Source organism: Cygnus olor, chromosome 28, assembly GCF_009769625.2.
Source record: "Cygnus olor isolate bCygOlo1 chromosome 28, bCygOlo1.pri.v2, whole genome shotgun sequence".
NCBI lineage: Eukaryota > Metazoa > Chordata > Aves > Anseriformes > Anatidae > Cygnus > Cygnus olor.
The window spans coordinates 1,840,679-1,864,843 of NC_049196.1; the positions used below are offsets into that span (position 1 = coordinate 1,840,679).

The following is a 24,165-nucleotide window of genomic DNA, read 5'->3' on the forward strand; positions in this document are numbered from 1 at the left end:
GGCCAAACGCTTTGCCAAGGGATTTGCCCCTGTGGCACCAAACCCGGCCCAGCCGGGCAATGTCCAGGGCTCGAAGCAGCACTGGTGACCCTGGGCAGGGGCCCCAAAGGGACCTGGGCCAGCACTGGAGCATTGCCGCCTCCTTCGCCCACGCCGGTGATGGCTGGGGCGCCGTCCCTTACCCCGTCACAGCCCCGGCGGTGCCCCCTGGGATGCTCCCTGCCCATTAATCATCATTTTATGTCGGCAACACCTTCGTGCTCACAGGAAGCCGTTGGCCGGGCAGAAAGGGGAAGGAAGGCATTGCAAATTCGGCTGCAAGGAGCTGCAGTGGAGGGCTCGGAGGGGCAGAGGGGATGGGGGCGAGCGGAGCCGGCTGGAGGTGGCTCTGTGTCGCCGTGCTCGGTGCTGGGGCCGGTGAGTGGGGCCGGGGGGGCGACATGGGGCCTGGGGGTGCCCCCACCTGCGGGGCTGGGAGGGGAGGAAGAGGGGGAGGAAGAGGAAGAGGGGGCGGCGTGAAGGCCGGGGGTGCAAGGCCGCGATGGCTCCCCAGGGCACTGTGGCCCCTGCATTAGGGCCGGGTGCTGGCCCTGATATTTTATGGGGAGCGCGGCTCTGGCCTCCCGCTTTATGGCTTGGGTTGAGCACAGGGGGAGGCTTTGGGCACCCCGAGCTCCCCCAGCACCCAGGGCTCTGCTGTGAACCCCAACCTCACCCCGCTGCTGGCTCCGAGCTTCAAGCCCAGCTCTTTGCCAGCGCCGCAGCCGGGATGCTCGCTGCCCACCTGGCCCCTTACCCGGCCCTGGCGCCAGTTGGGTGACCCCGAGCCGTGGCCCCCTTGCGCCACCACGGCACGGCCACCGCGCTGGCACCGCTGGTGAGCTGCACAGCCTCCTGTCGGGGGTGCGTGGCTGCGATGCGACGTGCAGGAGGAGCTCAGCCTGCCAGCAGAGCCCGCGAGCACCAGGCCACTGATGCTCACCCAGCCGCAGGGCACCCAGGGACGGAGGGATGAGGACTTAGGGTGGGGGGGTGGGGGCACTGCTGCTGCCTCGGCTCCCAGCTGTGGTGCAGGATCCCGGTGGGGCTCGTGCAGCCCCGATGCCACGTGCTGCTTGGTGTGAGGTTTCAATAGGTCTTGCCTCGAGTTCCTAATATTTGGATGTGCGGTGTTGGTGTCGCTGGGGCTGCTCAGCCCTAGCGTGAATTAACGAACCTTGCGCCCAGTACTCGCCCTCGAAGGGGAGGAGCTGTGGGACCAGAACATCACCCAGCACGATGACAACCCAGAGGCTATGGGAGACCCCACCGCGGCCACCAGGGACGTGGATGGGATGAAGACGTGGCCTGTGGCCTCCCCGACCCCCTCTTTGACCAGGGACCCCCCCACCATCACCGCGCCAACACAAGCAGGCAGCCTGGGGAACCAAACCCGTGAGTCCCATGGGGAAAGGACGAGATGTGGCTTGGGGCTGTGCCACCAAATGCCCTGGAGGGTCCTGCAGCCCCCCCAGTGACCCTGACCCCCTTTTGCTGGCAGCAAGCCCCCATCTCTGGTCTCTCCCCATAGAAAATGGGTCGGGAGTTCCCGTCAAGTACTGGTCCCCTGTGATCTTTGTGCTCCTTGCTCTGCTCGTGCTCTTCTTCACCTACCGGAGGACCAAGGGCGAAGGTGAGCTCCTCGTCGGGGCACCCGTGCTTGGGGCAGCCCCGTGATGGGTTTAGCAGCACACGGTGGTGGCAAACCCTCCCAGCCTCAGAGCACCACGAAAAGCAGCAAAATGCCACCCATCCTGGCTTGGCTCGACGAGGCTTCGTGCTGGAGGAGGCTTCGTCTGTTCAGTTTTGCACCTTTTGGGCTCCCCTGTGCCAGCTTCGGCCTCTCTCTGTTTTGACACAAAACCGAGCTCGTGGCCTCGGAAAGCAAAACCCAAACCTGCTCACTCCTCATCCCAGCAGGAACTTGCTGTGTTTTTGTCGTTGTTGTTGTTTTATTAATGGGTTTTCAGCCTCTCTAATGTCATGCGTGTGTCTGTCCTGCCCCGCAGGGACGCGGGACCCAACCACCTCCATCAGCGACTTCTCAGGTGAGCCGCGAGCGGGTTTCTCGTTAGGGCAACGCTCATTAGAGCGGCCTCTGCCCGCTCCTAGTGCCTTGACTCGGCCCCGCGTGTTGCGTTGCAGATGCGCTTGTCCTAGAGCACGACACTGCCCTGATCCTCCCCGCTGCCCAGGTGAGCCGGGCACATGGGGGCTGCTCCGCCGCCGCTTCCCCCCCCCACCCCAGCCCGTGCCTCAGTTTCCCCACCTGCCGCAGCCGTGGCGAGGATGCTCAGCACCTCCTTGTGCTGCTGCTCCTCTCTTGCAGGAGGACAGGAAGGGGGCAGAGAAACCCCAAGCCCAGGAGCTGACCGAGACCACCTTCTGCCAGCCAGACCCCCCCCCAGGACAGCCGCTGCCTTCCCAGGTATTACCCCCCCCCCCTCCTGGCAGCTGCCAGCCCAGGGCACGGTGTGCACCCAAAGCGCTGTGTGGGGAGGTTTTTAGGATGCTCCTGATGTGCCCTGGACCCCCAGGGAGTGTTTGTGGCCCGCCTCCCCCCCCCCCAGCATCTCCTTTTGCCTCTCCCTGACCTCAGCAGCCCGCTGTCCCTGAGGCCACCGGCGGTGCCCGCTGCTCCGGGGAGCCTGGTGCTGACTGAGGGCTGGCCGGGGGAGCCGGCGGCTTTTGGACAACCTGATGGAGCATGAGGCCACCCCAGGATGACAAATTCTGACAAGACACCCGGCGGGGGGAACACGTGGATGCTGGGGGATGAGAGCATCGTGTACCGCCTCGCTCCACCCGAGGGATGCTCCGGCGCATCACCAAATCCCTGCGGGACGGGGACCCGCGTGGGACGGGGCTGGGCGCAGCGTGGCCGCGTGTGCATTCACTGCCCCCAAAGACAGGGCTCGGGGGGGGCACAGCCAAGCCAATAAAGCCGGGTTTCACCCCGGAACTCCTGGATTTTCTCCACCCCACGCAGCCGGGCTGTCAGTTTTTCCTGGCCCTAGGAAGGAGCGGAGGTGGCCGCAGGCCCACGCGGAGGGAAAAGTGGGGGCTGCGGGGGCAGGAGGTTTCTTGGCTGATTAATTACTCGCAGGAGGGGGGGGGGGGAAAAAACCACGCAGCTACCGTGCCGGCAGCTCATTTGCTGAGCGCTGGAAGTCATCACGGGGCAAAGGCGGGGTGAGAGAAAAGGGAAGGCGGCAAGGGCTGGAAATAACCATGGGGGCACCCTGTGGGTGGAAGCCGGGGAGGGCAGAGAAGCAAAAAAAACATCGCGGGGAAGCGAGCAGCTCCCGATGCGTGCAGCTGGACGGATGCTGTCCCCACGGCCAGTGACACTGTGACATGCCCGGGTCCCTGGGTTAACCTGGTCCCTGCCTTGGCTTCTCCTTTCTCTGCTCCCCATGGTGCCAACGCACAGCCCCACGTAAGGCGCAGGGAGGGAGGTGGGGGACGATGCTTGGGGAGGCCGAGAGCGGGGGGAGAAGGTGCTAAAGCCAAAGGAAACACTGACGCCCGGTCCTGGTGAATCAGCGGGGGGCCAGGGGGGGTGTGTGGGGGGGCGCAGGTGCCGGCACATCCGCTGCCTCTGTGCTCAGAGCGCACATCCTGCGAGGGGGGCGAGGTGGGGGCTGCGCCCCGAAGGGTTTGGGAATTTCTCCAGTTGCACCCTAAGGCCTTCGTTGTGCAAACCCTGAATCCCCGTCCCCGTTAGCTCCAAATCCTTGGCCCCATAAACCCCAGGCACATGGCTCCATAAACCCCAAACCTGTGCCCCCCCCCAAAACCCTAAGACTGTGACTCCATAAACTCCAAAACTGCTGGCCATGTAAACCCCAAATCCTTGGTTCCACAATCCCCAAATCTTCGATCCCAGAAATCCACAGTCCTTAGCCCCATAAAACCCAAACCGTTGCTCCATTAACCCCAAACCTTGCCCCCCCAAACCCCAAACCTTGGCCCCATGAGCCCCGAGCATCCTCTGAGGGGCAGGGACCGGTTTCCCCGAGCGCTCTCTGGAGGCCGCCTCCTGCTGCTGCAGGGCACGCGTCCGGATCCGGCCCCAACCCCACACCAAGCAGGGCTTGGAGCGGGTGCTGCAAAGCAGCCAGGGGGGGTGGGCGGGGGGGGGAAGACAAAACCAAAAAAAAAAAAAATGTCCAACGGGTTTATTTTATTAAAAAAAAAAAAAATTAGATCCTCTATGAAAAAAAAAAGACAAAAAACCAACTTCCTAACACTGCCATAATGCTTCGATCCACTGCAAACTGTAAAAACAAGCTTTTTATATATTAAAAAACAATTTTACATTTTACAATTTTCTACACGCATGCACAAGGGCTCGGCTCTGCGGAAAAAAAAAAAAAAAAAAAGAACAAAAAAGGTGAATTCTTCTTAAACTCCAAGTGGAAAATCCGCCCCCCCCCCCCCCCCCCGCCTACAACATCCACTCTCACTCACTGAAGTCTTTTTGCAGTAAAACACCCCCAAACCGGGCTCCCAGCGGCACCAGCCCCCCGAGGGGCTCCAGCACCCGGGGGGGGCTCCGGCGCGGCGGTGCTGGTGTAAACGGGACTGGAAGCTGGCGCGGGACAGACACTGGCACTGCGGGGACCTGGCGGGGCTATAAAGACACAGAAACTCCGGAAAAATGGAGATTTCCTGGGAATTCGGAAAGGCGGTGCCTGCCCCCCCCCCCCCCCCCCCGCTGCATCCCCCCACAAGCTTGTGCTGGGAGAGCCCTTGAAATCCACTGGGGAGCCTCTCTCTGCTACTGGTATTTACTGGGGAAGCCCCCAGGCCCTCTGGGGTGGGACGTGGGCGTCACAGCGAGGGAATTTGGCAGGTCTCGCCACCGAGCGAGCCCAAACTCAGCTCGGGATGCTGCGGTCACCCCCGTGAGCCCCCCGCAACCAACACAAAAGCCAGATGAAAAAAAAATAAAAAAACAAAAAAACAACGAAAACAACAAAAAACACCCATGAGGTATTTGCAACCTTAACAAAACCAAGGGAAGGCAAAAGCTTCTGCAGGCACGGGGACCCTGCGTGCGCTCGGTGCCCCACGGCGCAGGCAGCGCGGGTCTGAGCGCTGCGGGGTCCCCTCGCTCAGCCCCGCCGGGGGCCGCCACGTCCCCATCTCCACCGCAGGGCACAGATTTCAGACCCTGGTGAACCAAGACCCTTTGCAAAGAAGCCACTTGAGGCCAGCACCGGAGCCCGAGGGGTGCTTAGGGCCGTTCTGCAGCAAACTACAGGGTGCTGTGCCCCCCAAATCCCGCAACCCCTCGCCCTCACCGGCCAGCCCGGCACCACGGACGAGGCTGGGATGATTTTTGCCCCGCTCCAGCAGCCAGCACAACTCGGGCTCTTGCCACGCTGCAGGAACGGTGCAAAGCCCCCCCGTGCTCGGAGCTGGCAGGGTAGGCTGCGGGGACTCCGATCTCCTCGGGGGCACACGCACCGCCGTTGAAAAGCCGCTTTTTGCCTTAACACCCCAACTTTCTCTTGCTTTTGTTAAGAGCTGAGTGTGGAAAACGGCGGGGAGGCGAGGACCTGCCCGCGGCCGCATCGCCGCTTCGGGTCCTTCCCCGGAGGCCGGGGAGGGGTTCATAGCAGCCACAGATCGCAGAGGTGTTTGCAAAATGCTCCAAAAGTCTCGATTATTAAAAACCAGCCCCGGACGCCGGGCGGTGTTTTAAGGCCAGAGGCAGGACAGTCGCCAGGTAGAAAACGGGAAAGCGCAGGGGGTCCGCCAGACCCGGCCGCGCTGGAAAGACGCTGGTGAAGGAAATTCAACGGAGGGTTAGCCCTTGAGTTATGGCACCGAGGGACGCCGTCGCCTTCCCGGCCGCGACACCGTCCTGCGCTGGATGCGCCTCCTGGGGGATTGCTACAAGGACCTGGGTTTCGGGGAGCGCGGGGACGAGGAGGAAGGGGCTCGGCTCGCCCGATGGGGACCCGAGCCGGAGGGCGAGTGGTGGCCACAGGTTGGTGGCGGGGCCAGGCGTGGGCACTGCTTCCAGGTGCCTGCCGCAGTCCTGCCCTCCGGCCGCGGCCTCGCTGAGCCTCGGCAGAGGCGGGGAGGACGAGGCGGGGTGGCCCCCCCGGCCCCTCTCCACCCCTCGTCAGCTCACACGGAGGTCTCCGACTGCAGCCTCATGACGAACTTGTGCGACTTGGGGTCCACGAACTCCTCCGAGAGCTTGAAGAACGGGATCTTCTTGGTGCTCACCACCAGGCTGAAGTCCTGGCGCTTCAGCACGAAGACCACCCCGTCCTTCAGGCCGTTCGTCACCGGCTCCTCGCTGACCAGCGTCCACTGCTTGGCCAGCCAGCGGTCCTTGTGGTACTGGATGGTGGGCCCGGCGCTCAGGTACCGCTCCAGGAACGCCTGCAGGAAGGAACGGACGTGTGAACGTCGGCCTTTTTTTTTTTATTAGTTTTTAATTTTTTTTTTTGCAGCCTCAAGCTGCTCGGCAGGTCCTGCAGGAAAAGCATCCCCGTGCGGCAGGTCCAGCAGCTGGGAACCTGCCCCCATCCATCGCCGCCTGGCACGCCCGCTTCTCCGGCTGCGCCGCACCACAAAAAGCCTCCCCCCCACCCCTCGACCTGCCGGGGGGGGGGGGCTCTCACGCCGCGGGCAAAACCCCCCCGAGCCCCTTGCCCTGGCGGCTGGGTCCCGTCCCGTTGCGCCCCCGCGCACCTTGGGCGTCATGTCGTGGGTGATGCAGAACTCGAGGTGCTGCAGGATGCTCTCCATGGTGTGGTAGGGCTGCTGCTTGGTGGTGCGCAGGTACTTCTGCATGGCCCGGGCCATGGAGGCGAAAATGGCCTGGGCCGCCTCCCGCGGGTCCATGATCTCCCGCGGGTTCTTCTGGTCCTCCTCCTGCAGCCGCTTGATGTGGGTGAAGGCCTCTTCCACCGCCACCACGAGCCTGCCGGGAGAAAGACCCTATGGAGCCTCCTCCTCGGAGCAATCCAAAAGCTTCTGCACGTGGTGCTGAGGCCCTGCTTTGGGTGACCCCGATGGGGCACAGCTCGGGCCCGAAGGACCCCGCAGTGCCTCCAGCCGCAGCCACTTGGGGTCTCCGTGAAGACCACAGCCCACGGGTGCAGCGGGGCAGTCGCGGCAGCAGAACCCGGTCCTGAGGTCCCCCGGAGCCCTGGTGGTTGAGGGAGCCGCTCGCCACCCCTCTGCCCCACAGCTCCGCCCCGTGCCCCATACCCCAAAAGCAATTTTGCGGGGACATCACCCAGCACCCTACGACATGCTGCTCCAAAAGCAGCTCCAGCTCTTGGAGAAGGCCCTGGGGCTGCTCCCTCCCTCCTGGCACCCCAGGGGGGTCCTGGGATGGTTCCTGGCGTTCCCCAGGGCCCGGTCCCCGCTGATGGCCCCGTACCTGGCACGGCGTTTCCGCACCCTGCGCTCGTGCTCTGCCTCCTCGTAGTAGTACTCGTTATGGCTGTTGTCGCGCCTGCGGGCAGCCGCGGCGATGACGGCCCGGGACTGCCCCGTGGAGTTGTTCGTGCTGTTTTCTGCAGGGAAAGGGGCAAGCTCAGAGCTGGGGGAGCGGGCACTCCGGATCCCCCCCCCCCCGCCTCCCAGTGCTGCTGGCACAGCCCCGTCCCGCGGCCGCGCTCGACTTGCTCCTGCTTGCAGCAGGGCGTTACTGGTGTGGGCTGGGAACCGGCACCCGACTCGCCCGCGCCGGCCGGGACAAACGCACGCAAATCCAGAGGGACCGGCTCGGCGCCCAGAGCCCGGCCCGGAAAGCTGCCTTCGGAGGGGAAAACACCGGGATGGGAGGAGGGAGAACGAGAGGAGAAGCCAAGGGAAAGGGGGGAGCTCACCCTCGCCAAGGGAATAGACTTTAAACCCGGACATTTTCTTGGACAGGACGGATTTTGGCAGGTTGAGGAGGGCAGGATTGTAGACTGGGAAATCGTGGTAATAGTTCTCCAGGATCCAGACGGCCGCTCGTTGGATGCTGCAGGGGCACGGGGCACAAAGAGCAGGTTAGCACCCATCGGGGGCATGCACACGGCCGGGACAGGACGGGGAGGGAGCACAGGGGTCTCACTGCGGGCACGCGCACGGCTCCTCCGGTGCTGGGATGCAGCGGGACACAGCGTGTGCACACCCTGGTGCAAATGCCCAAGCACAAATACACACGCACGAATGTAGATGCACACACAGAAACACAAAAACGCGCGTGCGAGCACACAAACACCCACATGCAGATGCACACACTTGCGTGCAAACACACAAAACACACACGGGAATGCACAAGCACCACGACTGCACCGCGGTCCTGCACGCACCGGAGCCCGTGCCGACGCGGGAGCTCACCCAGACCCACAGGTGTCCCCCCCAACCCCTTCCCTGACCCCGTCCCCCCCCTTTACCTGAGGTGCCCGACGTTGTAGAAGCGGCTGGCCCCGTCGGTGGAGCGCACGGCCTTGAGCGTGAACTGGGGCTGGAGCTGGCGCAGCTCCAGCAGCACCACGGCCAGGTAGTGCACGAAGAGCAGCGCGTCCACCAGCGAGACGGCGTACTGCACGATGCCCTGGTAGTTGCGGTCCCGCGAGTCCAGGATGCGCACGCCGTAGAAGAGCCAGTAGGAGACGACGAGGAGGAAGACGAGCACCATGAGCAACGCCCGGAAGACGAAGACGCGCGGGAAGAAAGCCTTGGGGCGGCGGAAGAAGAGCGCCCAGCTGCCCAGCAGGAGGATGAGGAGTTTGAAGGCCACCGAGATGAAGAGCCCCTCGCAGGGCGTCCCGCAGGGCTCCAGCTCCTCCCGCCACAGCAGCTGGGGCAGGAGCATGAAGGCGAGGGGCGTGAGGAAGGCGAGCAGCGCCAGCGCCCCGGCCAGCGCGACGCCCAGGTGCCGGGAGCAGTCCAGGTGGGCGCTGTCCTCCATGTCCTTGGTGATGCGCGTAATGTCATCGTGCGAGATGCTGTGCTCCGACGTCCCCGTCACCACCGTGGTGGTCTCGCCCCAGTTGTCATCCTGGGGAAGGGGAGAGGGTCACGTGGAGGACGGCCCTGCCACCCCGAGACCCCAACCCAGTCTGGCATCCCCCCCGGCCCCCCAAACCTCCAAGCCCGGCGTGCTGACCGGTGCCATCACCCCCATTTAGCAGCCGGGGTGGGGGGGACGGCGAATCGACCAGGACCCTCTAGGAAATCCCCGTCGGAGGCTCCGCGCCGCGCTCCACCTCTCCGCCCCGCCACGCACGACGCGGGCGAGAGCGGCTTTGTAAGTGGAAGGCATCCTGTTTCCAGGCAAATCCCCTCATTAGCGGGGCCAGAGCCAACATGCCCGGCCGCCGTCCCAACACACCCTCGCTGCCGCCTCCTCCGCGCCGGCTGCCGCTGCCTGCTCCAGCGCCGGGGCAGGGCGAGATCGCCGGCGATCGGGGCTCGTGGCCGCGTGCCGGCTCGCCATCACTCCGTTTTGGGGTACGCGTCTCTGCCAGGGGGACGGGGCAGCTTCTTAAACCTTAGTCTGTTTTTTTTTTTTTTTCATCTTTTTTGCTTTTTTTTTGTTTTGTTTGTTTTCTGTTTTCAGATGTATTCCCTGCTTGTAAAACCTCTCCATGCAACCTCCAGCTTCGCCAGCACAATCCCAGGCAGGCGCCAGACCCCAGCAGCTCCCCAGCAGCCAGCACAGCCCGTCCCATATGAAAGCAGGACCGGGAGCGGACACAAACCCGGAGCGTGGCCGACCTGGCCCCGTTCGTTTCTTTTTTTCACCAAAGCCACGCAGGTGTGGAAGTGAGACGTCCCTTTTTGATCCCTTCCCAGTTAAAACGTGGAGTTTCAGCAAAGGGAGGCGGTGGTGCCGGCGGCGCTCCTCCGCACCCAGGGTCTGTCCGTCCGTCTGTCCATCCTCGCGTCCTGCTCCCCAGCACCTCGGCGTTCCTGAAGCCGGGGGTTTCCTTGTATGTGACAGAGCTGGGATTTTTCCTCCCGGAATTTCTGCAGGCTGGCAACTTCATCCCGAACCGGAGCAGAGAAATAACCCCCGAGCCAGGGGCTTGCTGGAGGCAGGAGGAGCGGAGAGGTGCTGGCCGCCCCCGCAGGACCGGTCCGTATTTCCAGTCCGTCTTTCAAGTGCTTTGCTCCGGCCACTGCAGGAGTGCGCGGGCGGCCGCGAGCAGCTCAGGCAGCACCGGCGGCACCGGCTCCGTACTGGGGGAAGATGAAAGAGCCAGAGGTGCCCGTGTAGGTGGCTGGGAGATGATTAAAGCCAGGGTCTGTGCTCTGCGGTGGCCGGAGGAGCTGGCGCCCAGCCTGGTCCCCCTCATCGCTGCAGTGCCCTGTCCAGAGCATCTCTGATCCCGGGGGGGGAGGATTTTGCTGCAATGATTTGGGCTCCAGGAACCCTCCCGGGGGCTGCAGGTCCCGCGCCGGCAGCAGAGAGCTCGACCGGCTGCACAAACCCGCTCGTCCGTTTGATCCTCCCAGGGACGGGGCTGGGGTTATTAAACCTTGGCAGGGCCGAGCCGGCGTCGCCCTGCAGGCGCTGAGCGAGGAGCAGGAGCGGATCCGGAGGGAGCAGATCCCGAGGGAGCCGATCCCAAAGGCGTTTTCCACCCTGGGCAGCGGGCAGGGAGCTGCGGGCACCCCGTGCCCACCCCAGCTGCATGCCCACACCGCGACAGCCCCGTCCCCTTTCGTCTGGCCCCCCGCCCTCGCCGCAGGCACACGGAGGCAGCGCCCCGAGGTGCTGTCAGCCCGCCCAGGGCCAGCCCGACCGGCTCCACCGCTCCCCGGGGGCGGGCAAGGCACGCCGGGACCCCCCCCTGCAGCTCCCACCCTCGGCAGTGCCCGCCAGGGCTCTTGGAGTCGTCCCCTTCCCCAATTCCCAGCCCCGACGTGGGCTGGGCCCGCGCCGCCGAGGTTGGCTCTGGATTTGGGGCTGCTCTAAGTGCAGGGCCGGTTCCTGCCCCTTTCTGGAGCAGGGATGGAGGCGACGCAAAGCCCGGCAGGCCCCACGGCAGCCCCCTGCTCATCCTCACCCTCTCGTCCCCCCGCGTCGACTCGTTGTCCAGCAAGGGCTCGCCCGGCGCTTGGATGGTCACCGACTTGTCCCCGCGGCTCCCGTCCCGGCTCTTGGAGCGGTGCCGGTCCCGCCGGTCCCTGGAGGGCAGAGAGGGGAGCAGGGTGGGTGCGCGCCCACAGTGGGGACAGGGGACCCCCGGGGACACGCCAGCCCTTCTCACCTGTGCTTGCGGGAGCTGCGGGAGTGCCCGGATTTGTAGGAGTAGCCCGAGTACTGCGACTCATTGTCCATGGTGTCGGCGCGCCGGGGCTTGTGCCGCTCCACGCCGAGGGGCTTGGGTCTCCCCGGCCCCGGGATGGCCGCCAAGGCCTCCTTCAGAGGGGGCTTCTTCAGGCCGAGGGGCACCTTCAGGAAGTCGACCGTCACCTTGAGGGACTCTATTTTGAACACTGGGCTGGGCTCGTCTCAGGAGAAATCGGTGCGCCCGCCTGCGGAGGGGACGGGGAAGGGTCGGTGGCACCGCCGCGGCCCCCGGAGCCGTGCCCGGGGACCCCAGGGTGTCCCCGCTGCCACCACCAGGACGTCACCACCGCCCGCCCCCGTCCCTGCAGATCCAGGTTTAAAGCGGCGACAGGACTTCAGCGGGGAAAGGATGAAGGAATTTGGGTCATTTTGGGGCATTTTCTATTTTAAACCCAAGTTGGGTCCAGGACCACCTCCTTTCCCTTTATTAGCGATTAGCTTCTAACTGCGCTGTTTCGGGTGATTTGCCCTTTAATGAACATCGCCATCGTTATTTTAATTGCCAGGAGAGTGCCTGGGGTGGGGGCCAAACTTAAAACCCAAAAACAACAACAACAAAAAAAAAAGAATGAATAACTTGGCGCAGGCAAGCTTGCAGGCCCGGCTCGCAGTCTGGGGCTCTGCCCGAACAAGTTTCCCGGCACGGATTCGGCATCTTGCACCCGGATCAATGCGGGCCCCGCAGCCCCCGTGGGCACGGCAGGGCCGGGAGGGGGGGCTCCAGGCTGGGGGGGGCGGCTTCGGGGACGGGGTCAGGAGCCCTCAGACGAGCCCCCAGCCCGGTGCAGCAGCGCCCAACATCTCCCTGCGCGCCGCTGCTGCGTAAATCCGCCCGGACGCGCGCCTTAACGCCCACCCGCGCTTGCTTATAGGGCCGCGTCTCTGCTGGATTGGGAAAATGACGTGGGGTTTATGGCTGCGTTATACCCTCAGCCCATCGGCAGCACGGGAGCTGCTCGCAGCCCCCCCCCGGAGCATTTCCACCAGGAAGGGACCTGGACCGAGACGGCGGCCACCACGGTGTCCCCCCGACGGGTGACACCTCTGCGGGGGCATCCCAAACCCCACTGAGGGGGTCGCAGCCCCCTGTCAGCACCCAGATGATGGCTGGGGGGTGTGGGGGTGTGGGGGGTGTAAGGGACCCCCAGCACCCCGAGTGAGCACCCGGCCACCCCGGTGCGTGGCGGGGGGGTGCCGGCGGTGGGGGCCGAGCCGGCTGTGTTCGGGGTGGGCGCGTTACCAGGGCAATGCCATTTTGCCCAAATAAAACCCAAATGTCTTCTGGCCTCTTTTCCGAGGCCTTGGGGGGGGGGCGGAGTCGAGGAGGGGAAAAAGAAGCAAGGCTGGGGGGGGGGGGGGACAGGGGGGACGGACGGACAGGGGGGGACACCCTTTTGTCCCAGATGCTGGATGCTCGCACGTTTATCACTATGGAGACAAAAGCCCCCCCACGCCGGTTGTCTAGGAGATGGCAACGGGGCCGGGAGCTCGTCCCGGCGTCCCCAGCGAGCGATGGGGGAAGGGGCAGGGAGAAAGGGACCCCCCCGGCCCTCCTGCCAGCACCCCCCCCCCCCTTCTTCTTCTTCTGGGCTTTGTTGGGAGGCCGGCATCGGGTTTCTGGCAGGAACAATGCGAGGGCCGGCGGCTCGGCGCAGGGGGGGCCACGGCTGGGGCTTTTCCCCCGACCCTATTCATTAGCGCCACGAAGGGCCTTGACACCGCTGGCTGCTCCCGCCGAGGGGACAGCTCGGTCCCCGCGGGCGGAGGGGACAGCTCGGGGACTCACCGGAGGGGCGCTGGGGCTGGAGACGGGCGCTGTCCCCCGTGCGGGCGGTCACCGGGGCGCTCGGGGCATCCTCAGCGGGCGGCGGGGACGGCATCCAGCTGGCGGCCGCCGCGGCATGGGGGCCGCTCACGGGTCGGGCATCCGCGCCGGGGCTCCGAGCTGGGGGGAAAAAAGGGAAGGGGATGAGCAGAGAAGCATCTCTGTCCCTGGCAGCGGCCGGCAGGAGCGGTGTCCCCTCCCCTGGGGACGCATCGCCCCCGGATTGTCACGCCAAAGAGGACCACGAGCATCCTGCGCCCCGGCACGTGTCCACCACGAGCCGACGTCCTTGTCCCCACACGTCACTGCCCAGCCACCAGCGAGGGATGGGGCTCACCGAGGGTGTCACCGGTTACGAGAGCCCCGGCAGAGCCGTGGTGGCGTAAGACAGCTCTGGTGGCATCGCGCTGCAGAACGCCCCGGGGCAGAGGGAACGGCGCGGCCCCCTCGCCCTCTGCGCCCCCGTTGTGCCCCCAGCCCCACGCTCCGGCATCACGCAGCCGGCTGCCACCTCCCTGCTGCCCCTCACCGTGACCCTACAGAAGGGGCAAAGCCCCCTCCGGCATCCCCTCGGGGTCCTGGCCCCATCCAGACCCAGTCTCTCAAAACTCAGCCAAAATCAGGAGGGGATTTCGGCGCATCCCTGCCACCTGAGGGACCACAGCCCTCCAGCAGCCCCGCGGGTTCAACGCTGCCCAAAAACCCCACGCAGGACCATCCCTCAACGAACCAGGACAAAATCCAGGCAGGCATTTCTAACGGGAGTGAGCAATTAGCCACGGGAACGGCTCGGGCCCTTCGATCACGAGCAGCGGTTACGGGCTCGCGGCGGAGCTCCTCTTCCTCCTGCCCCAAGCACCGGCTTCCCCAGAGGCGCAGCGCCGAGTCCGGCACCCCCAGCGCCTCCGCGGCCCCCGGCCAGCCCGAGCACCCCGGGGGCTCTTCCAGCTTTCCCTGGCGCCTCGCGATGTCCCCAGAGAAGGCGGAGGCAGCTGCCGTGGTGCCCAGCTCCAAGTACAAAGCAGCGCGGCGTTTCTCACGGCAGCTGGAGGAGCGAGGGGCTTGGCCGCTCCGGCGGGGAAGAAAGGGATTTTTTTTTTTTTTTTTTTATTGGTGGTGGTGTTCAAAAAGAAGAGTTTGCCTGGCAGAGCGAGGAGCCGGTTCGGCAGCACGGGGGCTCAGGTGGAGCTGGAAATGGTTGCCTCGTCTGCGGGAGGAGAAGCGGCTTCGCCTTACCCAGCCTCTGCGAGCCAGCAGAGCAACCGCCGAGGGCTGGGAGCAAAAGCCAGACACAGGCAAATGAGGAGGAAAACTCACTTTTTTAATAGCGAGGTGATTAACCATTAGAACAAACTCCCCAGGGGAGGAGAGGATTTGCCATCTCTTGACATCTTCAAGTCCAGACTGGATGGCTTCTCGGGATGCTGCTGAAGCACATCTCGGGCTTCAAAGCAGAGAGAGCTCGGCTGGGGCTCCGGGGCGCACATCCTGCGGGCGGTCAGAAAGAAGCTGCCGCCATCTCCCCTGCCCTTGAGTCCGCGAATCTCAAACATCAACTATCGCTTGCCTCCAAATGCCCCAAAAAAGACCCAAGTGCTCCTTCACGAGAAACCTTTCTTGCTTTAAACAGCTCCAGGGAGAAGCCCGAGAGGCAAACCCACTCCTCCCCTTCCCAGCCAGGCAGCTCAAAACCACACGCCGGGGCACCGACCTTCTCCCCATCCACTCCATCCCTGAGACCATGAGCTTCTAAGAGCCAGAGACGACATTTGCTGGCAGCAGGCAGCTCTTCCCGAGGGACACAGCCCGGCAGCACCACTCCCCTCGTCCCTGCCAAGGAGGATTTGAACCAGCCCGGGGCTGCTTTGCCCTGGGGCAGGCTGGAGGGCACCCACCGAGACCCAGAACCCAAACCCCATGGGGTCACCGGGACCGGCCCGGCCAGCTGCTGAACTGCTCCGCCTGGTTGCCAAATGCGGCCGTGCCTTTACACCACCGCGCCGAGGCGGTGCTCTTTACACCACTGGTGTAAAGCATCTGCAAATCCAGATCGATCACCGAGATAGCGGCGCGAGATGATGATGCTCTCATGTGGTTCCGAAAGGGGTGTGAACGCAACCCTCTGCACGCTGACAAGAGCTGGCTTCCCACCGGCGAAGCCAAGCAGGAATAGCGGCAGGGAATACCGGCACATCGAGGCGAGCATTTTCCTCCCAGACCTGGGGAACGGTTGGGAAACTGAGTCAGGCGGTGGGCAGCGTTGTGCTGGGCACCGTGGGGAGCACGCCGGGGTCCTGGATCCTGGCACACGGCTCCAACGCCGTTCATGCTCTCAAGGGGCCCCGAGGGCTGGCAGCACACCTCTGCCCGCCACAGAGATGGGGAAACCGAGGCACACCGCAAGCTGGTGTCTGTAAACACTTAAGGACAGGCAGAAAACCTAATGTGAGCCTCAGCTCTGCTTCACACCGTGACTTTTGGGCTGTCGGAGCTGACACCAGGGAGCTTGATCCAGGGAGCAGCGTAGCGAGCATCCCTCCGCGGAGGAGCTGGGGGGCACAGCCTGTCCAGCCCCATCACACCTCCAAAACCAGCCCCAGCTCTGCCACAGCCTGGGATCGGAGGCAGCTCCCGGCCCTGGTGCTGGGGTCTGCTGAGCCCAGCGCCCCGCACGTCTGCTCGCTTGGCTGCACAAACACGCCTTGCTGGCTCCGTACAATGGGCGCCGTCCCCGGCCAGCCACCGCCTCGGTCCCCTGCCGGGACAGCCGCCACCGTCCCAGTGGAGCCCCAAGGCCATCGGGGAAGCGGGAGGTGATGGGGACAGGGAGGGGACGGAGCAGTGGCTGTGGTTCCCCCACGCACCAAATGCCGTGGTTGCATCCACAGGGACGGAGGAGGCTGCTGGCACCGCAGCGCTGGGTGTCCGTGGGTGATGCACAAGGTGCAGGAAGCTTTGTGGGTGCTGTCTGAAGTCCTCTGCGTGGAAAGGGGAGAAAGGCTCCAGCCTTCCCCAAGCAGGAGCTGGGGGACCGGTTGGCGAAGCATTCCCCCTGCTACAGCACAGCCACGTCTAGCCAAGCCTGCCGAGGGACTGGGGGGAATTCGCCCGGCTCCCTTCATCTGCACACTCCCTCCAGAAGCGCAAATGCAAACCCTCTTCTCCCCGAGCCCTCTGGGCCACATCCAGCCTGGCACCTCCTCGCTGAGCTGCGTCCACGCCGCGTCTCTCCTGCTGCCTCTGGGGAGCCTCGTGCCGGGGAAGACGCCAGGGGCTGCTCGGCTCCGTCGGATGCTGAAGTCCCCCGAGATGGGCTTGCAGGAGCAGCCCCAGCCCTCCTCATGTGCTTTGGAGATGTTTCAGCTGGTCCAGCCCCAGCCCCACAAGGCTCTGGAGATGCCACCACCACGCTCCCAAGGAGGAATCTGCAAACTTCCACGCTGGAAGAGGTCCCCGGTCCATCGGCACAAGCAGGCGCTTCAGAGGGATGCGCAAAAGGCCCATGGGAAGCCCGAGCAGCTTAATCCAATTCCCCCATGGGGTCCCATTCTGATCTCAAATTGCTCAGCGTCAGCTTGGATGCAGAACGTTTAATATCCCTTCCCAACTGTCAGCTTTAATTACGGTCACGCGGGATTGTTACAATATCCACAGGAACGTCCAGTCCCTCCGCGAGCCGCGCCGAGCGCTCGGGGATTCCCACTGCGCAGCTCCGGGACAAAGCCCAGCCTCTCCCCGGCACCGGGTCTGCTTTATGGGGTGAAGGCGGTGGTGGCCGTGCTGGGATGCACAGGTAAAAATGGCTGCGGCAGGTCTAGAACCAGAGGGAGAAATTGTACCAAACCCAGGGGATTTGCATGAGAAGGCCTAGCTGCAAAGAGAAAGCCATTTGCATTGCAAAACGCCGCAGCACCAAGGGAGCCTAACTGCGGCGTACCCCACGGCCCCTCACCTGCTCCTGCTCTGCCCTCCTGGGCTCAGATCCCCACGCGGGGGGCTCAGCCCTGCACCCACGGCCTCGCAGCATCTCCCCCGGCGGTGCCTCCCGCGGGGACGCGGTCCCGGGGCGACAACCCCGCAGCCACCCCAAGGTCCTGGCGCGCAGGAGGACTCGAACGCCGCGGTCCCGGGCTCCTTCGCTGGTGGGCACGGGGTCCGAGCGGTGCTGCAGGGTGCCTGGGGAGGGTGAGAGCTCTCCCACAGCACGCGTGGTTTGGGACGGCACTTTTACCTTAGCGGCCCCTCCGACAGCGTCGCGGGAAGCCCTGTCCCCCTGCTGCGTGCTGCAGCGACGTCCTAAAGGACCAGCCCCGACCCAAAGTGACGCTGGCGGTGTAAACAACCCCACTTGTGGATGTTTTCCAGCTCTGCTTAATCCGCTCGAGTGCCTGGCGCTAAATCCCGCAAGGCTGTGGCGGGCAGACGGTGTGGTCCGTGCCTCGGAGCCCCAAGAAACAGAGCAGAGACGGGGGCTGTCCGGGGCCAGCCACGTTGGCAGCTGGCCCTGTGGGGACTTGGGCACCGTGCCGTCACCCCGTGCCCGCTGGCGGCCCACGACGCCACAGCTCTGACCCCGGTGCTTGCAGGAGCACGGGGGCAGCCAGGCAAGGACGGTGGTGCCCTCGCCGCACGCTTCTCCCAGGCCCCCTGCCCAGCATCCTGGCCGGACAATAAAGCCATAAAGCATCTGCCAGCCACGCCGGCCCTCGGGAAGCAGACCTGAAATCTCAAAGTAGCTCAGCCCAAAGACCTGGGGCTGCTTCAGCTGTGTCTGAAGCCGGGGAGATGGGCTCCCTGCCTTCCCCCATGTCCCCTCCGGCCCCATTGTCTGCGATCTGATCCAAACAAGAAACATTTTATCATTCAAATGGCTGAAGCCAGCCTGGAAGAGCCGACAAACACCAGGCAAGTCGCGCCAGAAGCCCCCCTCCTCCGGGTCACCCTTTCCAGCAGGGAATGCCCCGGGATGGAGCAGCTTTCCTCCAGCATGGCCAGCACCGGGTCCCTGCTCAGCATCCAAATGCTGGTGCACGCTGCCAGCCGCGGAGAAGCATTCCTGGAGCACACCACATCTCAGGAAAGTTCCTGGGAGCCCCGCTGTGCGGATAATGGGAACCTGCGGCTGGCCCCAAGGCCCCAAGTCCCTGTAGGAACGATGAGTGCTGTTAAAGGAGCAGTGGGAATGGCAGCCGGCTGCGCCCGTCTGTGGGGCTGTGCCACCCCGTTAGCTCCTCGCACCCTCTGCCCCGTGGGACAGGGTGCCTGGGGGCGAGCAGGAGGCTCCATCACCCCACATCACGGCGTGGGGCTCAGCACAGGCAGCCCTGGCTGCCGAATGTCCCCCACTGCCAGCGTGAGACCCCACTTTCCCCCTCTCCTGGCTGCCCCGAGGTGGCCAAATTCCCCAGGAACCCATGGCAGAAACGGGACCAGCAGTACAAAGCACCCCACGCTGCGGGAAGGGACCCCCTCCGGACTCCGCAATGAACCGAACTGACCCCAAATCCTAGGCCTGACGTTCTGGGAAGCGCTCGGTGGTCGGGCAGAGCCCTCGCAGGGCCGATGGCTGGATCTGTGCCTCTGCCTCGCTCCGGAGGAGAGCAGAAGGGCCAAACCCACCCGTGGCGACGGGCACCCCCGGGTCTACCAACGGGGCTCGGAGCTACCTCTGGCTCCGACGGAGTCATCTGCTAATTAAATCATCTGCTCGGGTCCCGCGCTCGCCCCCAGCACAAAGGCAGCCCAAATCCCCATGAGAAGCCCGGAGATCGCATCTGACTCAGGCTGCCTCCGAGCCCAGCTCAGCCCCAGCACGATCCCGAATTGCTGTGATTAAGCAAGAGCCGTCCCCAGAGGCTCCGTGCAGATAATATTTAATTCTTCTCTCCTTTTTTTTTTTTTTTTTTTAAACCTCCGCCTCACTTATTATACCGTGGCCCGCAGCAGGACGGGGCGGGGGGGGGGGGGAAACGGGCTCTACTCCCTCTCCCAAGGGAAATGAAGCCTCTCGCCCCAGCCGGGGCGGCAGGGCCGGTGTCTGCGCTCGCCGATCGCAGGGAACTCCCAGGCGGCTCAGGGCGCTGCGCCAGGGCCAGGACCAAGATAAACCGGATCAGGATCCGGCCGGGTCTCTGCCGGGAGCAGGTGAGCGTGGCGGCGGGGAGCGGCTCAGCACCTTTCTGCTCCCCGCCGCGCACCCGGCACCGCAGGAGGGGGCTGAGCTGCGGACCCCTTGCCCACCACCCGGGCACCCTTCTGCTCCCCGGGCAGGGGTCCCAGGGGAGGGGGTGCGGGGGTGCCGGCTGCTTTTGCTGCCCACCAAGGGGCTCCGAGCCCCGCGATGCAACCCCCGGTGCTGGGGAGCGGGGGGCACCGGGGGCACGCATTTGGGGGGGGGGGGGGGGGTCCGGGGCGAAGCGAGCGAGCCGCAGCGGGGCTGGGAGGGAAGGGGGGGGGGGGGCTTGCCGCTGCCCCCCCCGCCCGCGGGCTCCCAGCAGCCGCCCGCCCCTGGCCCCCCACTCGCCCCCCACTCGCCCCCCGCTCGCCCCCACTCGCCCAGCAGCGCCTTCCCCCGCCCGGCCGCGGCCCCAGGAAAGTCCCCGGCTTCCCAGGCCCTCGGGCAGGCCCGGCCCCAAGGCGGCTCCCCCCGCCCCGTTCCCCCCCCCCCAGCCCAGGACCCCCCCGGACCCCCCCACTCACCATGTGGGCACCTTTGTGCGCGCCCCCCCCCCCCCCGCGCCCAGCGCCACGAAAATCCCGGGGCTGCTGCGGCGGCGGCGGCGGCCGAGGAGGAGGAGGAGGAGGCGGAGGAAGAGGAGGAGGAGGAGGAGGAGGAGGAGGAGGAGGAGGCGGAGGAAGCCCCGGCTCCCAGCGGAGCGGCCCCAAAGGCCCCGCCGCTCCCCGGGCCCCCCCTCGGCCCCCCCCCGGCCGCGGTTCCCGGCCCCCCCCCCGCCCTCCCATTGTCTCCCATCCGCGCTCCCGGCGCCCCTCCGGGGCTTGGGGACCCCATTGTCCGCCCCATTGTGTCCCCACCCCCCGGCATCGCTTGCTGCGGGGATGGGGAGGGCGGGGGGGGGGGTCCTGGCGCTGCCCCCCCCCCCCAAGCTGAGGGCTTTGGGGTGTAGGTCGCCAGCGGGCCCCTGGAGCCCACCAGGAGCTTGTGCCAGGGGTGTGCGTGTCCCCAAGGGTCCCCCCTTTTAGGGTGGGACCAAGCCAGGGGAGGTTCAGGTTGGAAATTTGGGGAAATTGCTTCTCAGGAAGAGCGGTCAGGCATTGGGACGGGTTGCCCAGGGAGGTGGTGGCATCGCCGTCCCTGGGGGGGGGTTGAGGAGAGGTTGGACGTGGTGCTTGGGGGCATGGGTTAGGGTGTGATATTATTTAGTGGGGTATTATTTAGTGGGTAGGGGGACGGCTGGACCAGATGAGCTTGGAGCTCTTTTCCGACCCTAATGAATTTAGGATTCACCCAGGGAGAGGTGACCCCGCAAGGGCACCGGCCCATCGGGGCCGCGCTCCTGCTCCCACCCTTTGTGCCAGGCCCGGGAGCTTTGGGGTGAGGACGGGCGTGTGAACAAACGTCTCCCCCCCGTCCTTGAACGTGTCCCCCCCGTGAAAGCCGGGTCTGTCACCCACCTCCAGCACGGTCCCCGGGATGCCTGGGTCTGGCCGTGCCCATCGCAGCCGGGGCATCCCAGCTGCGGGTCGTGGTGTCGGGGGGCCAGCCCTAAGCTGGGGGGGAGCACCTGGGAGGCCCCCAGCCCCGCTCCCGGCAGCCCCAGGGATGAGGGGTGCACACGGATGGATGCAGGGGGGGACACCAAGAGGGACGAAGGGGGACAGAGGAAGGGGTTAGGGCAGGGTGGCACACACCTGCAGGCCGCACGTTTTGGGAGAGGAAACCTGGGGGACCAACAGGGATGGAGCCAGGCCCCGTGGGAGCCCCTGCAGCGCTGGGGGGGGGGGGGGGGGGGGGGCAGCAGGGACAGAGCCGAGCCCTACAGGAGCCCCAATGCCAGGAGCGGGGGTCCCCACTGGGGCAACTGGGGACAAGCATTCAGGAGCAGCCCCCCCCCCCAAATTCTCAAGGCCTGTGCTCCCACCGCCTCTTCGCACCCCAGGGTGCTGGGGGGGGGGGGGGGGGCAACCCCTCCCCACGGTCAACAGGGGACACCCACGCGGTGCCCCCTGCGCACCCCGTCCCGAGGCCGGGCTCTGCCCCCCAACCTCCCCAGGCCGGTGGGGGGGGGGGGCACCCCCATAGCGGGTGCTGGGGGGGGGGGGGGGGGCGGGGGGGGCTGTGCGCGGAACAGCGCCGGGCGCTTTTCTCTCAATGAGCGGGGCTGGGAAAAGGCCGGCCCCGCCCCCCCCCCCCCGAACTGACCAATGGCGTGCCGAGCTCCCCTCCCGCCGCCTCCCCATTGGTGGGATTTAAATGGCTTGTTTGCGGGCGGGGGAGGCCCGGGGACCTGGGAGGCTCCGTAGCCTCCACCCGGTTCGGCCTCGGTCACCCCGTAGCCCCCCAGGATCTGCCCCCAGCCCCGCAGGGTTCCCCCTCTAGCATCCTCCCCAAGATTCCCCCCCGACCCCCCCAGGGTCCCCCCCAGTTCCCCCCCAGGTGGAGGCGCGGGCAGGCGGAGGCCGGCGGCAGCCTCCCCGCCGCTCACGGAGGCTCGAGGCCTCCCCTCGCCGGCCGTGGGGCGAAGGAGGCAGCCGAGGCTGTTGGGTTGAGCTGGGGGCGCCTCGGGAGCCCCCCCCCGGGCCCGCACGGCTCCTTTCCTCCCTTCTGGCTCTGGTGGAGGCCGAGCGGGGCCCGCCTCAGCGTTTCCTACCTGCCGGCTGGGCCGGATCCTGCAGGAGCTCAGCCTCAGCCTCAGCCTTGGCCCTTGGGGCTGCTGCGGGTGGCTCTCGGCCTCCACCCGCGAAATGGCGAGGCGATGCGGTGCCGGGGGCAGATCCCAGCCTGTGCTGCTCCCCTGCCTCCAGGGGAGCTGCCCCCCCCCCACACACACACTTTTCACGTGGTGAAACAGGCCCCACGAGCCTCTGAGGCTGGCCTCAAGGTGCAGCCCTGGGGGGTGCAGGAACCCTGGCTGGGTTCGGGCCCTCGTGGCCCCGCAGGGCTTTGGGGATCGCTGCTGGGTGGGGGCCCCTCTGCTCCCCCCGTCCCCCTGCAGCCAGCTGCCCCGGGCTGTCCTCTCGCTCCAGCTCCGGCTCCAGGAGTGATTAATGGGCCCTGGGAGCTCATTCCTGGCCAGCTGGGGCTGTCGGAGCCTCCCCGCCATCTGGGAAGGGCCGCATTGTTCCACCTTGTGATTTACAGGGACGGTCCCCTCCCTCCCTCCGCACCCTGCTCAGGGCAGCGGTCGAAAAGCCCCGGCCTGCAAAGCTGCCCAGCACCGCGAGGGGCACCGGGGCTCAGCAGCACGGGGGTGCTGGGCACCGTGCGCCCATCTCCCAGGGACAAAAGCGTCCCCAGCACCAGCTCGGTGTTGCCTTGACCCCAAAATCCTCTTGCAAAGGACCCTTGCTGCCAATTCCAGCCCCGGCAGGTCCGACCCCGAGGCGTTCCCCGGGCGGCACGGCTGGGTTTGTTGCTCCACCACCGGGACGGGGCGAAGGCTCCGGCCAGATAGCTCAGGAGATTAGGAGTCCTAGAAAGCAGCGGCCCTGCCCCAGGCGGGATCAGCAGAGTCTGCGCCCTCCCCGCAGATGTTTGTCTGCAAACCCTGGGGTGGCGGAGTCCCGGCCACCCTCCTGCCCCTGCCCCACGTGCTGTGACCCTGCCGGGGGGGACAGCAGGTCCCAAACAGCACCGGCCGTGTGCCCTCCTGCCCGGCTCCTGCCTTGCTGCCGCTTATCTCTGCTGGGAGATCGGCGAGGCAGCCCGCTGCCTTGTCTGGAGGCAGGGGATCCGCTCCCTGGCTCTTAGGGCATCGGCCCTTTAGGGTCCTGGCTCACCGTTCCCAGCAGCTGGGGGTACCCCCGTGCCCTAAAGAAGCATCGGCAGCAGCATTTTGAACACTGGCTCGCTGAGGGTGCTTTGGGAAGGTCCCACCTGAGCGCACGGGCGCTGTTTCCCGGTGTCCCTCGCACCCGCTGGTGGCTGGCGCTCTGCCTGGGGACAAGGCTGCTGCAGGGCCCTGGGGTCCCCAGCCTGGGGTGACAGAAGCTGACGTCAGTGTACAGGACCCCGTTCTGGGGACCCAGCAGATGGCACTGCCGCCTCATCCAGGCGAGCTGGGGACACAGCTGCTGCCCGTGGTGACATCCCCGGGGACACAGCCCCCGGGCCACCCGCTCCAGGGCACGCCTGGCCCTGCTGCTGCTGAGACAAGCGGGGTCCTTCCCCCTTCCCGAAGCGGGGTGGCCCGTCCTGCCCCCTGCTCCTCTTGGGGGAGGAAGAGCAGCAGGAAAGGAGGCAACCTCCTCATCCTCATGCTCGATGCTGGGCAGGAGCAGCCGAGCAGTTTCATGCACGCCCGCTCATCGGCACGTTTGCGACTCTTCTGTGGTTCTTTTTCAAGTGTTGCGTGAAGCCTTCCTCGGGCACGCACCCGCGTGTGCACCGGGACCAGCGTCACCGGAGTGGATGGAGAGATGGAGATGTGCACGGGGAGAGGGGGGAATGGCTGCGGGAGCAGGGAAGCACCTAGGGAAGTGCTCGGGGAGGCAGAGGGGAAGCAGAGCTGCCCATTACCTTGCGAGCACAAAGAGCAGGCGAGGGACCCAATCTGTTGGAGATGACAGCGAGGCCAGGACCAGCGTCTGAATTAGCATGAAGTGTTGCCATTGTGTGAGGCACAATGAGGACCATATGTCAGGGCCGGGGCTGGCAGCCGGGGACAGCAGATCTTCGGGAGTCGCGGTGGGGCTCGAGCTTCCCTAACCTGATTCCCACCTCCGGGCTGGATGGGGTGGGATGGAGACGTCCCCAGTGAGACCTGGAGGTGCTGGGAGCAGAGCTGGGGGCTCC

The 24,165-nt window shown here is 65.7% G+C and overlaps 3 protein-coding genes across 7 annotated transcripts; 2 read left to right on the plus strand and 1 right to left on the minus strand.

Moving 5' to 3' along the window:
- The first annotated feature begins 1 nt into the window (after window position 1).
- On the plus strand, window positions 2-4,637 carry LOC121060865. 2 transcript variants are annotated; one of them, XM_040539044.1, is made up of 8 exons: window positions 2-417; window positions 1,228-1,434; window positions 1,571-1,672; window positions 2,049-2,087; window positions 2,185-2,234; window positions 2,369-2,467; window positions 2,642-3,478; window positions 4,529-4,637. In XM_040539044.1, exons 1-7 carry the CDS (start codon window positions 357-359, stop codon window positions 2,699-2,701), a joined length of 618 nt encoding a protein of 205 aa, XP_040394978.1. In that variant the 5' UTR covers window positions 2-356; the 3' UTR covers window positions 2,702-3,478; window positions 4,529-4,637. The 2 variants fall into 2 exon arrangements, with proteins under 2 accessions (XP_040394978.1, XP_040394977.1); XM_040539043.1 differs by having other exon boundaries at window positions 3-417; window positions 2,639-3,478.
- VANGL2 (VANGL planar cell polarity protein 2) lies at window positions 4,211-11,421 on the minus strand. 4 transcript variants are annotated; one of them, XM_040539019.1, is made up of 7 exons: window positions 11,286-11,421; window positions 11,082-11,202; window positions 8,460-9,067; window positions 7,905-8,041; window positions 7,454-7,589; window positions 6,757-6,988; window positions 4,211-6,444 (listed from the first exon to the last, which is right to left on the minus strand). In XM_040539019.1, the coding sequence occupies exons 1-7, from the start codon at window positions 11,354-11,356 to the stop codon at window positions 6,184-6,186; spliced, it is 1,566 nt and encodes a 521-aa protein (XP_040394953.1). In that variant the 5' UTR covers window positions 11,357-11,421; the 3' UTR covers window positions 4,211-6,183. The 4 variants fall into 4 exon arrangements, with proteins under 4 accessions (XP_040394953.1, XP_040394954.1, XP_040394956.1 ...); XM_040539020.1 differs by lacking the exons at window positions 11,082-11,202; window positions 11,286-11,421 and adding an exon at window positions 9,401-10,852; XM_040539022.1 differs by lacking the exons at window positions 11,082-11,202; window positions 11,286-11,421 and adding an exon at window positions 9,176-9,368.
- LOC121060646 (flagellar radial spoke protein 2-like) lies at window positions 11,421-23,726 on the plus strand. The gene is made up of 4 exons (XM_040538591.1): window positions 11,421-11,552; window positions 13,154-13,313; window positions 19,893-20,097; window positions 23,717-23,726. The coding sequence occupies exons 1-4, from the start codon at window positions 11,421-11,423 to the stop codon at window positions 23,724-23,726; spliced, it is 507 nt and encodes a 168-aa protein (XP_040394525.1).
- The last annotated feature ends 439 nt before the right edge of the window (window positions 23,727-24,165 follow it).

Bases quoted from the DNA above. Each gene is read 5' to 3' on its own strand.
- LOC121060646 (XM_040538591.1), top strand. From the start codon at position 11,421: ATGGCCGCCAAGGCCTCCTTCAGAGGGGGCTTCTTCAGGCCGAGGGGC. The intron at 11,553-13,153 runs CCTGCGGAGGGG...CTCGGGGACTCA, and splicing joins AGGAGAAATCGGTGCGCCCG to CCGGAGGGGCGCTGGGGCTG. The intron at 13,314-19,892 runs CTGGGGGGAAAA...CCCCCCACTCAC, and splicing joins ATCCGCGCCGGGGCTCCGAG to CATGTGGGCACCTTTGTGCG.
- VANGL2 (XM_040539019.1), bottom strand. From the start codon at position 11,356: ATGGACAATGAGTCGCAGTACTCGGGCTACTCCTACAAATCCGGGCAC. The intron at 11,203-11,285 runs GTGAGAAGGGCT...TCTGCCCTCCAG, and splicing joins CGCAGCTCCCGCAAGCACAG to GGACCGGCGGGACCGGCACC. The intron at 6,989-7,453 runs GTACGGGGCCAT...TTCTCCCGGCAG, and splicing joins GTGCGGAAACGCCGTGCCAG to GCTCGTGGTGGCGGTGGAAG.
- LOC121060865 (XM_040539043.1), top strand. From the start codon at position 357: ATGGGGGCGAGCGGAGCCGGCTGGAGGTGGCTCTGTGTCGCCGTGCTC. The intron at 1,673-2,048 runs GTGAGCTCCTCG...CCTGCCCCGCAG, and splicing joins CCGGAGGACCAAGGGCGAAG to GGACGCGGGACCCAACCACC. The intron at 2,235-2,368 runs GTGAGCCGGGCA...CCTCTCTTGCAG, and splicing joins TGATCCTCCCCGCTGCCCAG to GAGGACAGGAAGGGGGCAGA.